Here is a 17,491-nt window from a genome sequence, read left to right as displayed (position 1 = left end):
GCATTCTTTATTTAGTTAGCCAGAACAACCTTCCCGGTTTCATAACTAATAATCAGTATTAGTTATTTAGTCTTCATTGCTAGGAATTAGTTATATTATGCCAATGCGTAGTATTCGTTTTCGGCGAGTGTAGGTAGCCGAATTCACTCGTTAGCTTGCTAGCCTAGCCCCTAGGCTCGATAGCCTAGGCACTTTTGTTTACTTTCATGCATGATATAATAAGTGTTCCTAGTGTTAATTTAAGAAATGAAGATGTTAGGCATTTATACATATAAGATTCAGTGATTGCACATGTTTTTCCTCATTCTAGGAAGTATACAAGGGGTTTCGATGATCTTGGTAGTCGACTCCTTCGCCCCTAACCTAACGCCTGGGGCTTTTGTATACTTTCTCACCTCCCCGGTTACCTTCATAGCAAGGTAATCTCTCCCCTCTGAGGTAGCTTAGGCTACATCCTAGCCCTCCTTACCTTGAATCGTATTCAAGTGAGGTTAGGCAAGGATTTTGTTTCCCCACCCATAGCCATAGTTCATGAGCTTTGAGTTTGGGACAGAACCTGAGAGTACCAGTCGTTTGCCTCCAGCTACCCCTTTAGGCGAATGAACTCTCCTTTTGGTTCTGCTGGTTGGCAAAGGGGGCCTCTGCCCTTCCCCCTAGACCATATCTGGTAGGGTTACGACCCTTTCTCCCTGTGTTCTAGCGGCTTGTCCTACACCTGCATTCCCCGGACTATGGGATATGTTCCCCTAGCCTAGGTTAGGCAGGCCCTGGGATTCTGTTTCTTTATAATTTAGGACGGCACATCGGTGCCGCTCCTTCTCTGTACTAACCTACCCTAGGCTGGAGAACGAATTCTTCCTACACCTAGGTTACTGCCGGTACTGAAACAGGAACCCCCCCCCCCCCTGGAATGCCGGTGAGGGCTCACGCCTTCCCCTACACTCCTCAGGACCCTCTGTCCTTTGGTGATGGCCTAACCATCACACCCCTGTCCACCGTCCTACAACTCGACCGAGTGCCGGCTGGTTGTGGGGTCAGCCCGGTCCTTTCGTTGGTTAGTCCGAACTGCCAAGCTTCCCGCATATAGTTGAACTAAGGGATAGCATACGACAGGTCGGTCTGCCGGCGGAAGACCTCACTATCTTAGAGTGTTCTTCAGTCCTCCCTTGGGCCACCAAGTGTTCTTCAGTCCTCCCTTGGGCCACCACCCGCAACTCTAGCCGACTGCCGGCTCTGTTGCGGCTGGATGGAAGCTTGCCATTCTCTCCCTTCCATTTGAACTCTCCTTCTTGAGGAAGACGAGGTTAGGGTAGTGAGCTACCGCCCTTCCCTCCTCCTTCCTCCTCCATACTTTCTCTCTATTTCAATTAGTGCCGGTCCACTGTCACACTACTCTGCCGGCAATAGCCGTAAGTTTAGACGTGGTATCCTCTCTGTCTCATAGATTGAAGTCGGGGTTGGAATACCTAAAGCCGGTTGCCTCTCGACGGCTAGGGGCCCCCGACATGCCGGCGATCTGCCATCATCCTGAGGTTTCGCCCTTTCTCTGCCACATAGACTGATGGCTGGGAGGGGTTCCCCCTCAATTGGAGATTCGCCGGCGCCCGGCATGCTTCCGTCATACCGGCGTACTGCCGGCGCCACCTATTCATATTACATCAGTGGACTGTCACTTCTACTCTGCCGGAAATGCGCCGGCAGTGTCTATTGTATAGCTATATATGATAGCCAGTACATCTATGGTATAGTACATACCCTAGTCAGAAAACTATGGCGTATAGTTATGCAGTAAATATTTCCAGCTTACTCTGTGCATCCATGCGCAGTCCCTTGCCGGGACCTACCTGAATTGGGGATAAGCTACTCTCCTTTTCCCTTAAGCTGAACGAATTCAGCTCTCTCCCTCTCACCATTGCTAATACTCTGGAGGAAGTACAAGCTGTGCTAATTATCCATTTCGGATATCCCTTCCCCCTCCTTAGGGCGTTCTCAAGAAGGCCTTAGAATTAGTTATGGTGTGAGGTCATGGCAATTGGCTGGGCGGGATGCACAAGTATGTGTCTTTTCTGCTTCATTTCCAGCTTACCTATCCTAAGCTTACACTTGGAAAGGAATCTTACATTGTAATTGAAATTACTTTGAAAACTAATCTAAGATTAAGTCAATGATATAGACTAATGTAGACTCATGTACCCCTTTCTTCTTTACAGGAGGAGTACATCCGGTGTGAGAGCGCCTTCTGCAAGGGAGATCAGCTTTTCAGGGGAGAGACTTCTGGTTCAAGGTTATCCTCGAAACAGATAAGGGCGAAAATCACCTATTTTATACGCAGAGCGGATCCAGACAATATACCCGCAGGTCATGATCCGAGAAAAGTTTCCTCGTCTCTGAATTTCTTTCAGACGATGTCGTTTGAAAGCCTTCGTGCTTATACTGGATGGAAGTCATCCAGAGTATTCTTCAAACACTACGCGAACCAATTACAGGAAATAAAATTTCATGTGGTGGCGGCAGGCAGTGTAATAAAACCTGCCGCTTAATTACTGCGAAGAACAGTGCACTATTTGGGACTTATAGTGAAGGGTGTACATGATAGACTCTCAAGGCATATCATGTTGAGTAGTGTGTTTATTGATGACACTATAGACTGTTCTATCTACATAGGTGACATTAAGCATAATAGACTAACACAAGTGCCAGGCATACTTATATGCACAGTGTTCCTAGTAACAACAGAATACATAGTGAAATTTTTATATTTCCCATAGAGCGGCTGGTGTTTCCTTTTCAGGTGAAACTTATTTTATTTCTGTTATTACTGTTTATGCTTTTATGCAGAATTGTTCAGCGTAAAATGCAATTGAATACAACTATGATTTCTATTTTTATCGTAATAAACAATAGAAGGAATCTTTGCGTCTCTTTCGCCTCAAATATTCTAGGTTAAGAATAAAGTCAGAGCATCCTTGATTCTATTAATATTTAAGAAAATATTTTGAACTAAGGTTACTACTGTTCCAAGCAAACAGGTAAGAACTGATTGTACTAAACTGTTTATCTTAATGATTTAAGGTTTCCTACACGTATATAAACCTGTCTGTCTCTTTAACAACCAGACTCGGGAGGTATCAGTAACCTACACAGATCAATACCATCTAAGTACAAACTATGCTTTACGTATATGATGACACTAATATACAAACTGTTTGCTAGATTGTTCCTTGAACTCACTATCCTCATGTTTTTTCCTAGAGTCTACCCAGACTCTTCCCTGTAGGGGGCAGGAAGCACTGACATATTTTATGATCAGTTGATTGATCTATAATGGTAACATCAAGTGTCTCTAGGTCCAGAAGATCAAAAAGGAAAAATTTATCTCGAGATAAACGGCACTGCTGTATTGAAAATCCACAGATACATTAATGCTCTGGTAAACTTCCATCAGGACGACATGGCCTAAGCCCAAAAAACGGATTTTGAGCGAAGCGAAAAATCTATTCATGGTTGAGGTAGCCATGTCGTCCTGATGGACCCACCCTCTTTTTGACAAAAGGATAATGAATCCCACCCTATGGTACTGTATCTGCAACACCTACAAAGCTACAAAGAATGGCTTGGTGGCGCCACGCGGTGGCGATTTGGCGCTCTATTTACAGTACGGTAGGAGCGTCGCCTTTTTAACGACTTTAATATATTCTTGCCACTTTTCCCCTCGAAGCGAAAGCGCTATGAGACGTGTCAAGAATACGTCCTCTGATATTACGCAATATCCCCTTTTTAAATTTTAAGGGATATTCGCTCCAGGAGTTAGAATTCTGGATACCTTTGGTAAATTCTCTGGGATATATCACTGTAGTCAAATATACCTAGGAAGCTACTAATGAAGGAACTTCCATCAGGACGACATGGCTACCTCACCCAAAAATAGATTTTTCGCTTCGCTCAAAATCCGTTTTGTGTGCATCTACCACTACTGTATGTTATCAAGTGTTCCCTACTGCCTTATCAAAAGACGTGGCAGTCTACTATACTATCTCCTTCTGGGTTTCTTTCTTTGATCCCATGTCTTCTGTGCACATGTTCAGTTACATCATTTCCATTTTCAACGTGTCTATTAAAATCTGCTCCCGCTATAATCCTCTCATGCTCCTACATTTCTTGTGTTACCTTATTTATTTTGTTCCCAAAACAGATCTTTTCTTCCTCTATGCAGCCCACCTGTGGTGCATAAGCAATTATGATGTTCATTGTCTCTCTTTCATAACACATCTTCACTCTCATAATATAGTCATTCTTTCTATTCACTTCTGTCACTGCATTCTTTATTTCCCCAGACAATACTACACCAACACTATTCATACCCTTCTCATTTCCTGCACTAGATTAGGTAGTAACTATCCCCCAGTTCTTTGGCTTTATTACCCTTCCATCAAGTGTCCTTCACAAAATATACACTTCCTTTATCGTCATAAATCTACCAAGTCTCTTCCTCTTCCTGTCATCGACCCAATATTGAGGTTGCCTATTCTGATCCCATTGAGAGCTCACTTCTTGAGCTGCATCCACTCGTGATGCAGTAGCCATCGCCTTGTCACAGAGGTTGGAGATATGTGTCTGTGCATCGTTTACTGAGTATGCCCCAGCACTATTCTCATCTATATAATGACTCAATTATTGGTTCTGGCAAGGTTTCTACAGTCGGATACCAGTCCTGATATCAACTCCCTCTATTTATCCAGGCTTGGGACTAACACCCGTTGAGGTTAGCTTGCCCCCCAGGTGGCCACATTTCTGGAGATAGCTGTAAGGTATCGTATTTTCATATAGACCACGAATATTGTAATACACAAGGCAGCACCAGTGAAATCTAGGATGCACTGGTCCTGGATATTCTTCAGTATCTCCAGACAGAATAGGAATTTAAAACAATAAAAGGCATCATACTTGAAAGCAAACATAGTAATACAGGAGGTCCTCTGGTTATGACGGTCTAGCGTTACAACAATTCGCCATTATGAACAGACTCCCATAAGGTACAGTGAACAACTTGCTGATGTGAAGAGTAACTAACGCCATTTTCTGGTTGCGGAGTCATGTGTTATGTGTCCCTTTGGTATTAGTTTACCATCTTTGTTTAAGATACGCATTCAGGATTTTGGTGCTGCCCCTTTTTTTTTTTAAAGGTTTTCATTTTTTTTGCTCTGCATCATGTTTGGAGACTTCTGATGGTAGGGTGAAGGCCAGCAATAAGAATAAAGGTAAGGAATTGTTATATGTGTTACCTATTGTCTACTAGTACCGTATAAGTGTAGGTACACTACTGTATAAAGGTAAAGGTGTCTAGTTTCAGTTCCAGTTTCATCAGAATAGATTATCACCAGAATGTCAGCCGGGCAAGCCCAACTCCCTACTGTGGTGTCCAACCACAACAGTGGCCTCCCCAGTAAACAGGTTAAACTCACGCTCCCGGACGGGGATCGATCTGCTGCCATGTTAATGCTAGGCGAACACATTACCACTGTACCATAGGGAATAGGTATTTGTTTGTACAGTAAAGGGTATAGTAATTTATGAATGGTAAGGGATTGTTTCTCTTTTTTTAAGTATATTATGTATTATATGTATGCAATATGTTTTTATGTACACTCTGTATATATGTATGCATGTATAGTTTATGATATGTATATAAATGACTTACAGTGAAAATCGACTTATGACGCATTGTAAGAAGAGATCTCATTTGTAACTCAAGGACCTCCTGTTCAGATAACAATGATGATATGTACATGGCTATTTAGAGAGAAAGTAAAAGTGTAACTTTGACTAAAGACAAAATGCTAGAAAAAATGGATCTACATGGTAGAGCCAGTACACCTTGCAAGGCTTACTACCCTCTAGTATAGCCACCTCAATTGAAGGAAGGACATTAACAATAGTTTTGATAATTAATATCATAGAGGAGGATAAAGGAACAATAGGGAAAAGCCAACCACTTGGTAGACCACCAGGCATCCATGTGCTTTCTATTAAACCTGCCCAACACACTTTAAAAAAACAAGAAGAGAAAACATTAAAATAGTGTGCCTAAGTATACCCTCAAGCAAGAGAACTGTAACCCAAGATAGTGGAAGAACATGGTACAGTGGCTATGGGACTACCGAAGACTAGAGAACATTGGTTTGATTTAGGAGTGTCTATCTCTTAGAAGTGTGGCTAACCATAACCTAAAAGTCCCTACTTATACCAAGTGGAAGGAAAGTAGCCTCCAAACAATTACAATAGTTAACCACTTGAATGGAGAAGAATTGTTCAGTTTGCTTAATGTTGTCAGCTGTATGAGAAAAGAGGAGAATGTAACAAGTAGGGCAAACTATTCTGCGTGTATGTGTAGGCAAAGGGAAATGAAAAGTAACTGTAGAGGGATTTAATGTTGTACTACTGTATCTATCATATGCCAATTGCCTTATATCACCACAACATTCCTCTCCTACATCCCTCTTCACCGAACTCATCCATATCTCCCTAGGTCTACCCCTCTCATATCATCCTTTAAGTAGGCTACCTTGGTACTTCCTACACTTGTTTTCCTATTCTCCTGTAAATAGTCCATACAGTATTTATTGATTGGTTGGTTCCACTTGTATCGGCCTAGAATAGCAATGTGGGCACTCATATTGTAATATGGTTTTAGATATCTTACATTTTTTTATTTCTTGCAGGTCTGTATATGAGAGAGCCTTAGATGTTGATCACAGAAATATAACATTATGGTTGAAATATGCAGAAATGGAAATGCGTAGTCGGCAGGTAAGGTGACATCTGTCTTAAAATACATGATAAGTGTTAGCCAGTTATTTTTATTACAATACTAGTTTTGATATACAGTACTGTATACATGTAGATATTATCCTGTATTTTTTCCTCTTTGTACAAATAACAAACTAAAATTGTGATAACAGACAAGTTAACGTTAATTTCGGCATATAAGACGATCCTTTAAACCAAAGAAATGGTCCCCAAAATGGGGGTCGTCTTATCTAACAGTAACAAAAATTGAACCTTTAATCCTGTGATGTATTGGTACCAGTAACTAAATACCATAGCCTAACCTACACTGAAAACTGCCTTGTTGTGGTAACTATCAATATAAATATTTGTATTTGAAACAATTCACTCTATAATGCTACACTAATAATGTAATAAAACCACCCAGCTGATAATTCCACAGCAAAATGCATTCGTAAATTGTAAGTATTCTGATCTGCTGAGTGGCACACATAAAGAAAACAACTTCTTGGAGCATTCATATTAGCTTTATATTTTTATGGTTTAGTTGGTGATTCCAAATTGACATATAGGATACCATAATAAGTTATTAATAAAACATTTATTATTATTTTGGAGGTAAAAACCCTCTCACTTTTCATTTTCATCACTTTCTGTATTAAAAAGTTTCTCAAGCATATTACTGTAGGTGATTCGTCGCAAATTCCGTCGTTGTATGGATTCCAGTCCAAATCCGGTGCGTCGACGTCGTCTTCGTCTTTGCTATTGTACAAGACATCATCCTCAGTACCATCCATAGCATTAGATATCTTGCATTTTTTGAATGAATTTACTGGTTGACCATCACTAATCCGGCCATCTATAATCCGGAGACATCAGTTAACCGGCTTTATTTTTGCTACTGGCCGCTTGTTTGGCGGCACTGTTTCCCAATTATTTTCACTACCTGTACTGCCGGTTGTTAGCTTGGTTTCCAATTGTATATCCATTTACAGTGGTAAAAATACAGCTATATTTGAAATAAACCAGATTTTGATTAAACTGGTGTTATACTCAGGTGTACACAATGATAATGAATTTAATATTCACATTTTAGTATTGTTATTTACTACCGGTTGGTAGCTCGGTTTCCAATTGTATATCCATTTACTGTGGTAAAAATACAGATATATTTGAAATAAACTGGATTATGATTAAACTGGTGTTATACTCAGGTGTACACAATGATAATGGATTTAATATTCAGTTGTTCCGTAACCGAAATACAATCCACGCTATTTAAATAGGGTACAGTGATCCCTCGTTTATCGCGGTAGATAGGTTCCAGACCCGACCGCGATAGGTGAAAATCCGCGAAGTAGTGACACCATATTTACGTATTTATTTAACATGTATTTGTTCCGTAACCGAAATACAAACCACGTTATTTACATTGGGTTTACCTTTTAGCGCAGCTGAAATGGCGAGCCATTAGAATTTAACGAGGGTGTATTACCCCCGCGCTAGTTAGCGGGGGGGGTAGGGGAGTGGTAGCTAGCTACCCCTCCCCCCCCCACACACAGATGAATGCTTACTTTAACTTTTGGCTCGGACTGTGACAGACGTCTCTGTCTTGGTCCTCTCTTGGCAGCCATTGTTTGTTTTGTCTTTACTTAATCACTTACTTTTCTTTTACTCAATATATATGTAAACATGTTTTCGTGTTTGTATATATATTTGAGTATAGAAATCAGTAAGTTTCCTTTTCAGAGTTGTGTGTGTAGTGTACGATATCTACGTGGAGTCCTCGGCAGTTAGGCCACCACGGCGTAATTTTATGGGTGGCGATCGAGTTTGACTTCGGTCTTTCTCTCTCTCTCTCTCTTGAGGTCGTTCACCCTTTTACTATGTGTTACTACATAATTACATAGTTTCATAATTATAATTGTTATAATTCAGTTTTGGTTACAGCTCTCCTTCCGTGAGTGTAAGTGGTTGTGAGGGCACGTGCCTGTTGTGTAATTCTTGTTTCCTTTCCCTCGGGTTTCCTCTTCGGAGCCTTCCCGGGGGAATGAATGTGTACTAATGATTTTTGTTTTATTTACAGTTACCGATCTAGTTCGTTTCTGTAATATGGCAACGGTGTGAGCTGTCTTGTTGAGGCCTGGGGATTCGGCTGTTGCTGCCTCCCCCCTTGTATTTTCGTCAGGGGCGTGTCTCCTTCTACTGGAAGTACTCCCGTGACGACGGACAGCTCTCCAGTTCATTATTTGAACTCTCAGGAGGCTTGCCTCCTTGGGCGGGTAACTTTCCTTCCGAGGGAAGTTTTTCCTGTCCAGGCTTGAGTTTTTTTCCCCTTTTGGGGGGTTCTTCTCTTGCATTTTTTTCGTGCGACTTTGCTCTTGGTGCTGAGCGGTCACACCTGCAGTTTCGCTCAAGGGGCTGGGCAACTGCAGAAGCCCCTCTTCGGAGGATTGCTCCTTTTAGGTCACTGGCTGACCAGTCTCTTCTACGAAGTGTTTCTCTTTCGTTCGCGAGAGAGTACACTCATAGAGACTCCTCTTCGGAGGATTCTTCTGCTGCTGTTGCTGTTGGCCTCCTTCGCCGTAAGGCCCACCGTCCGCCTCGACGTAAGGGCCTCTCATCTCCCTATAAGGGTGCTAAGAGGCGCCTTTTTGAATCTCCGTTTGCAGCCTACAACTCCTTCTTCTTGATCTTCCGGCTTGGTGCAGATGGACAGCAGTCTGATCTCGTCTTCCGACGGGCAACAGTCTTCCCGACGGACAACGGTCTTCCAACAGACATCAGTCTCCCGGCGGACAGGCAACGGTCTTCCGATGGACATCTGTCTCCCGACGGACATCTGTCTCCCGACGGACAACGTTCCCTTCGGGGCAAAGGGTTGCCTCCCACGGGGGTTCTTCCCTTGCGTGTCAGGGTTCATCTGCGCGCCCTTCTGCTGTGTTCTCTCCTTCTCAGTGTTAGCGCACAGGCACTCTCCTGCTCATCAGCGCTTCCTGATCGCCAGCGCTCTCCTGTTCGCCAGCGCTCTCCTGTTCGCCAGCGCTCTCCTGTTCGTCAGCGCTCTCCCGTTCGTCAGCGCTCTCATGATGATCATCCCTGCTGTTCCTGTTGGTTCCTGTTACGCGCCCTGTGCGCCCTCGTGATCTAGAACTTCGGTTCAGGTCTGGGTCAAGGACTCTTCTTCTATGCGCAGGCTTCCACGCGTTGCCTTCTGCTCGTCAGCGATCACCAGCTCGCCAGCGTTCACCTGCTCGCCAGCGCGCACAGGCGATTTCAGTATCGCCTATCCAACAGCGTTCTACACGTCAGCGATCACCTGTCTCTCGGCGATCTCCGGATCGCCCGCGTGTGTTACAGACGGCGCGCCAACGTTCTCCAACGCGCTAACGCTTGCGTTTTCCGCCTCGGACTCGTGCTCATTCACCTGCCCACCCTCGCGACCGCTCGCCTGCGCGCCCGCGCGACCGTTCGCCTGCGCGCCCGCGCGACCGTTCGCCTGCGCGCCCGCGCGACCGTTCGCCTGCGCGCCCGCGCGACCGTTCGCCTGCGCGCCCGCGCGACCGTTCGCCTGCGCGCCCGCGCGACCGTTCGCCTGCGCGCCCGCGCGACCGTTCGCCTGCGCGCCCGCGCGACCGTTCGCCTGCGCGCCCGCGCGACCGTTCGCCTGCGCGCCCGCGCGACTGTTCGCCCGCGCGACCGTTCGCCCGCGCGACCGTTCGCCCGCGCGACCGTTCGCCCGCGCGACCGTTCGCCCGCGCGACCGTTCGCCCGCGCGACCGTTCGCCCGCGCGACCGCTCGCCCGCGCGCCCGCTCGCCCGCGCGCCCGCTCGCCCGCGCGCCCGCTCGCCCGCGCGCCCGCTCGCCCGCGCGCCCGCTCGCCCGCGCGCCCGCTCGCCCGCGCGCCCGCTCGCCCGCGCGCCCGCTCGCCCGCGCGCCCGCTCGCCCGCGCGCCCGCTCGCCCGCGCGCCCGCTCGCCCGCGCGCCCGCTCGCCCGCGCGCCCGCTCGCCCGCGCGCCCGCTCGCCCGCGCGCCCGCTCGCCCGCGCGCCCGCGCGCCCGCTCGCCCGCGCGCCCGCTCGCCCGCGCGCCCGCTCGCCCGCGCGCCCGCTCGCCCGCGCGCCCGCTCGCCCGCGCGCCCGCTCGCCCGCGCGCCCGCTCGCCCGCTCGCCCGCGCGCCCGCGCGACCGCTCGCCCGCGCGCCCGCGCGACCGCTCGCCCGCGCGACCGCTCGCCCGCGCGACCGCGCGACCGCGCGACCGTTCGCCCAACGGTGTTCCGCCGCGCGAACCGACGGTGTTCCGCCGCGCGAACCGACGGTGTTCCGCCGCGCGAACCGACGGTGTTCCGCCGCGCGAACCGACGGTGTTCCGCCGCGCGAACCGACGGTGTTCCGCCGCGCGAACCGACGGTGTTCCGCCGCGCGAACCGACGGTGTTCCGCCGCGCGAACCGACGGTGTTCCGCCGCGCGAACCGACGGTGTTCCGCCGCGCGAACCGACGGTGTTCCGCCGCGCGAACCGACGGTGTTCCGCCGCGCGAACCGACGGTGTTCCGCCGCGCGAACCGACGGTGTTCCGCCGCGCGAACCGACGGTGTTCCGCCGCGCGAACCGACGGTGTTCCGCCGCGCGAACCGACGGTGTTCCGCCGCGCGAACCGACGGTGTTCCGCCGCGCGAACCGACGGTGTTCCGCCGCGCGAACCGACGGTGTTCCGCCGCGCGAACCGACGGTGTTTCTTCGCACGAACGTCGGCTTAATTCTTGCAGTATCCATTGCTCGTCTATGGGTTATCGCTCGCCGACCACCAGCTCTTGCCCTTCCTACCACGCTCGCCCTCCTTCTGCGCTCCTTCGTTTGCGTTCCTGCGTGACCGCGCATAGGCGCTTCCACGTTCGCCCACGCGCAAATCTTTGAATTACCATCGCGCGAGCTCCAGGGCGATTGCGACCACGATTCCCATTGGGGTTTTCGTAGCATGGCCAGCCTGGCGAGTTCTTCTGGAGCGTATTTCCAGAACATGGCCTCACCCCGTAAACGCAGAGCATGGCACTTGCAAGAATAGGAAGAAACTTCAGGGAGGTCTGAGCAACACTCCTCTTTCCAGAACCTGGGTTAGCCCTTCCCCGTCATTCCCTGGAAGGATTTTTGGCGGGGGGCTTTCCGTTCGAGATTTCTCCATCGGCCAAGGGGTGACTGCTTACCCCTTCCTCTGGGGGCTTACCAGGTCCTTTCCCTCCTCGGTTACGGCCCGGGGTTTGGTTCAAGGAAGCTACAGGAAGATCATGGGTACTTTCCTCCTCTCGGGCTCAGGCACCTTGGCCTTTCGTCGTTAAGTATCTAACTTGCGGACAAGCTCGATGTTGTACCATCTGGACGCGCTGACTGAGGGCTTCCTTCGGGTGTCTCATCTGTGGAGGTCGACAACCTCAGACACCCTTCCATCCTTGAGAAGAGTTTGTTTGTGCCCAAGGACAGAGACTTAAACAGCGGCTGTGCGGAGGAAATCGACTTCCGTTTTCACTCCTCCAAGGCGCTTTCTCCCAGACTCTGCAGGCTCCAGCGCCTTTTTCTTTCAACCACGTCGGCCTAAGTTATCGGCTACGACAACTGAGACAAGGTGTCCAATTGCAGTTTCCTCCTGTCAGGAACAGATGGCACGGGAGGCTCCCCGGGGGGGGCATAGTCCTAAAAGGAGCGATAGAGTTCACGAACTCTAGGATTGGAGGTTTCTCGCTGGGAGGTTGCTTAAGGTTACTCATCCGGATGACAGCTTCCCGATGCCCATTCCCGCACGATCTCTGTGATCAGCCAAGGATATCGCGCCTGCCGTCTCTGTCAGCGAATTCAGTGTCTCTGAACCTCTATGCCATAGCGTCGGTAAGAGTTGCCCGGTTGGGCAGAATGATCCATACCTTAGGCGAAGGTCCTCCATAGGATCATCGACGGCTTCACCCCCGGCCTCTTCAGTCGATCCTTTCTTGTAAGGAAGGATCTGAGAGGGGAGTTCCGTAGTCGACCTCTCAGCCCTGATCAAGTTTGTCGAACAAACTTCGGCCAGCGTAGAACAGCAGAATCGATCAGACTGGTAACGAGGCGACAGGACGGGTACTATCAGTTTCCATTCCATCCATCTTCCAGGGAGCTCGTGGAATTCAGCCTAGACTGCAAGTATTCCTGCCTATGATGCAGCGTGGCTATCCCGCCGTGGCATAGCAGGTTTTTTTCCCCAGAGAACTCTCCCTGCTTTCCTCATGGCCGCTCAGGTGCAGGCTTCCGCCTCCTTTGCTTTTTGGAGGGCTGGTCAACTCCGGTAGGCTCGGGTTCGACCTTCTTCAGCGCCGGGACAAGCTTCCGGATGCTTACCATGAGTGTGGATTCATGGTATTTTGCTTGGAGCCTTCTCTTCTTCTGCCTCAACATCTGGAGTATCTGGCCATGATATTGAGTCAACGGCCTTACCACGTTGGAAACCCCGCTTCTCGTCCGTCCAGCGAGGTTAACCAACGTCGGTTCTGGTCGGTACTTGGATGGGTGACCACCTGGGGACGCCAGATTCTGTTGCCACATCCTCCGAGCCTTCCTTTCAGTTGACTGTGGCAAGACTGAGGAGAGTCGCAGTACCTGTTCTCAGTCAAGCAGAGCTTTCAGCCCTACCTTGGAACGTTTCCTAGTTCTCCTTTCCTCATTGACCCGTCTATAGTCCGAACGGTCGCCTCAGGATAAGCTCCATGTGGGGCGGTCCAAGTTCCGGTGGTTTCAGGCAACGTTTAACCGGACTTCCTGGCCCCTATGGAACCAGCGGAACTATTAGACCTGCAATGGGTGTTGACCTATGGAACCTCTTGATGGTAGTGGATATTCTCGTCCTTTCCCCACATTCTTGATGCTGTTCTCGGACTCGTCAAAGGAAAGGGGGGGGGGGGCATGTTCCGGTCCAGGCCTATGGTCAAGACCTGAAGGATACCTCTCCATCATTCAGGCAGGCGTAGGGGCCGTAGTCTGGCCCCTCTACAGATCCTACAGCTCCTGCCGAGTCGCTCTGTGCGCGTCGACTTCATGATTCTGGCGTGTTCTAAGCAGCAGGGGACGCATTTTCACACCTTCACATCTTGCAGTAGAGATACCGGGATGATTGAGATACTCCCAATACCACCATCGGCTCTCTCATTGCAGGCAGAGGAATGTTCTCTCCAACTATCCGAGCAGAGCCTCGTAGAGAGAGTGTACCTGGGGGTCTTTGACCTTGAGTAACCAGCAAGTCCTGGTCTGGGGGACCTGATTGCGACAGCTTGGAACCTCAAGCTTCCGCTGTTCTTCCCCCCAGTCTCAGACCCCGAGACTCTGGCAAGATGCATTCCGGTGATGGTGGGACAACTTCGACGCCTGCGTCTTCCCTCCTTTTTGTCTGTGGACAATGGGTCTCAACAAGACCAGGTTGTCTGTCACCCTTTCAATGGGAGAGCTCTACTGGGACTATGCGCAGAACGGTTTCTGGACCCTCTGCTTCCCCTGACGGAACTCCCGGGAGAGCTTCTCCCACGGTGCAGACTACTCAAACAACCACACTGCAACATCTCTCCTGAACCGGGGCGTCGCTTCGGCTTCATGCCTGGAGACACTACGCCTCCTCCTCAAGAAGAGACAACCTGCTACAGTCGCGGTACGGGGAGGTCGCGTCATCTGCGATAGTCATCCGCAGGGGTCTTCCAGGCAAAGTGAAGAGTCTTCGGTGGTTGGTGCCATGGGAGATATACCTCTTCCCTTTAGGCCTCTTCTCCAGCTATAACGGTCTTATTGCCTTTCGGCGGGAGGAAACTCCTTTCCGCTCTCGGCAATGAAGCCTGTCGCTCAGCCTTTCCCTGACCTTCAGGCTTAAAGGAATAACTTTTTCCTGCCCGCTGGATCTTTCCTCGCTCATGCGAAGCTACGATCGTCCCTGCCCTAGTCGGAGGAAGACCTCCAACTTGGAGCATGGCTCGGACTTTTTAGTCCCTAAAGAGATCTTCTCAAGACCCTTTACGACAGGCCTCGGATTGTATTCCGCCTTGGGTCTCTTGCTCACTCTGGCCACGGCCAGTGTGTAAGCAATCTTCTTGGTCTCGTACGACTCCGCCCTTTCTAAGGAAGAGGGGAAGGCAACATTCAGGCTCGCTCCTGAGTTGTTGGCTAGACTCAGAATCTGGGGGTCCCGGCCCTTCGGTCCAATTCCTTCAAGATTTCGAGTCTCCATTCTGTATCTGATGTCCCAAGACCTTCTCTTTCTTGCCAGTAAAGGAATCGAGAGGTTAGCTTTGGGAACAGCTGCAGTTTGTCCTCAGTTGCAGCCAATTTGGGAGCACAAGGAGGACACGGGGGAGTCACCAGTATACCTCTTCAGCCCGGACTCGAGGACATTCATCTCGACCTGTCTCCAGACCCTCCCCCGTCACGTCGCCCTACAGCACGATGTTGGATACATCGCAACGTCCCTCGCCTTTCGAGTAATACTACTCTGTGACGCAGGTGCTACAAGCTGGAGTCTGGAAGCGTCTAATGACCTTCGCAGCCCGCTTCCTGCAGGGCGTGACCCACAGGAGTCTCGATACGTTTTCTATTGCTCTGTGGTGGCTACACAACAGCTGGTCTAACCTCAGGCTCCTTTTTGGACAGGTAGCAGAAGGTTGAGGGCATTGTTATCAGGTTTTAGTCTGCATGAACGAAAGAAGTATGTCTGGCCCTTATTTCTTTCTTCATCATCCCCTGTACGGGGAAGCAGCATCCTGGTCTCTGCATAGCTGACCTCGAACCTCTGCAGGTAAACCATGCTTCCTTGTGTTCCGAGTATTGAGTCAATACTGTCGCGTCCCCCATACCCTGACGAGGTGGTATTTGGAACGTCCTAACCCAGAGTTCCTTCTGGAACTCCAGGTCAACTGCCTAGGACGGGTCACACTTCTTCCTTCACACACAAGCTTATATAGGCCACACGGTTCCTTGCGGAGCAAGGAACTTGTGAGGTGCAGGGACTCCTTTTCTCGAGTGCGACTCACTCGGATTCTGAGTCCCCGGGTAAAGCCAAAGCCAGTATGGCTGGGGACTTTCCACCCTACCTAAGGGGTAAGTCACCCAATGTAAATAGCGTGGTTTGTATTTCGGTTACGGAACAAATGACAAATTCGAAGATAATTTGTATTTTTCCTAACCATACAAACCTTAGCTATTTACACATATTTGCCCGCCAGCCCTGTCCCCCAAGACAAGTCCTACCTCTAAGTGAAAGTGAGCATTCATCTGTGTGTGAGGGGGGGAAGGGTAGCTAGCTACCACTCCCCTACCCCCCCCCATCCCCCCCCCCCCCCCCGCTAACTAGCGCGGGGGGTAATACACCCTCGTTATATTCTAATGGCTCGCCATTTCAGCTACGCTAAAAGGTAAACCCAATGTAAATAGCTAAGGTTTGTATGATTAGGAAAAATACAAATTATCTTCAAATTTGTCATATTCAGACTTTTAAAACCTTCCCTTTACGTAGTACTGTTAACAAACTACCCTTTAATGTACAGAACACTGAATGCATGTACTACAGTACCCTAAACTAAAACAGGCACAAATATTAAAGGCGATTTTACATCATGCGTTTCCTAAACACGCCAAAAAGCACGATAATAAATGGCAACCAATGTTTTGTTTACGTTTATCTCTGATCATAATGAAGAAACAAACGCATTTAGTGTACACATCTGTGTATAGGTTAGTTTTTGCATCAATTATATTGATTATACAGTATGTTGATTTTGTTATTACCAATGTTTTACTTAATTTTTCTTAGGACTTCCAAATGAAATGTTTTTCTTTATGACGCCGCCTGAAACGGCAGCGTCATAAAGTACGCTCCATCTTCGATTGTAATAAACAAACGAAGGCATTTAACGCGCATGATGAAAGAGATAAATAATGATATTACAGTAAAAGCTTTTAGAAAATATGCTATTACAAATATTATTTACCGTATCTATATAAAATCATACATACGTAGCAAAGTAGGAAAACAATTTACGAGAGAGAGAGAGAGAGAGAGAGAGAGAGAGAGAGAGAGAGAGAGAGAGAGAGAGAGAGAGAGAGAGAGAGAGAGAGAGAGAGAGAGAGTTGTTTTATGTACGTAAATGTAAATTTTAAACAAAAAAATAGCCCCATTTCATATAAAATAGGTTATTACAAATATTTGATTTTATCATATTACAGTAGTCTGTATAATACTGTAAAGTTCAGTACAGTATGTTGTTGTTAGTCGTGGCGATGAAATTCTCACGAAACAAAAACACGGCATTCGATTACAACAGCTGATTCATTCTCTCTCTCTCTCTCTCTCTCTCTCTCTCTCTCTCTCTCTCTCTCTCTCTTCGTGTTATACAATACTTACATATAGATGGAGAAACTAAAATCAGTTTTCTTAGTGTCAATTAAATACGAAACGAAAAAATTATGCCGAGTTTACATCCATTTCAATCATTGCTAAAAATACGGCATCCGATTTCATCAGCAAACCACTATTTTTTGGGAAACATCATTTTATTCTAGAAAATTGCTACTCTTTAAATAGTTAATTGCACATTAAGAAAGCGTGTACTTTTGTTTTTAAATTTCGGGTATGTTTTAAAAATCGAGTATTGTTGACTTCTTTTTGTTTTACTTTTGGCTGTGATCAGATCAGCTGACGTGTAG

General features: G+C 48.2%; 1 protein-coding gene and 1 pseudogene across 1 annotated transcript in view; both read left to right on the top strand.

Moving 5' to 3' along the window:
* The window catches only part of crn (pre-mRNA splicing factor crn), a 181,755-nt gene that overhangs the window by 48,454 nt on the left and 115,810 nt on the right, over window positions 1–17,491 (top strand). Inside the window, 1 exon segment of the mRNA XM_068378622.1 lies at window positions 6,720–6,807. Coding sequence (XP_068234723.1) covers window positions 6,720–6,807 — 88 coding nt within the window.
* On the top strand, window positions 13,236–13,354 carry LOC137646204 (5S ribosomal RNA; annotated as a pseudogene).

This window comes from Palaemon carinicauda, chromosome 8 (genome assembly GCF_036898095.1).
Source record: "Palaemon carinicauda isolate YSFRI2023 chromosome 8, ASM3689809v2, whole genome shotgun sequence".
NCBI lineage: Eukaryota > Metazoa > Arthropoda > Malacostraca > Decapoda > Palaemonidae > Palaemon > Palaemon carinicauda.
The sequence above is the reverse complement of the archived record's forward strand: the minus strand, read 5'-3'. Positions and strand labels throughout refer to the sequence as shown.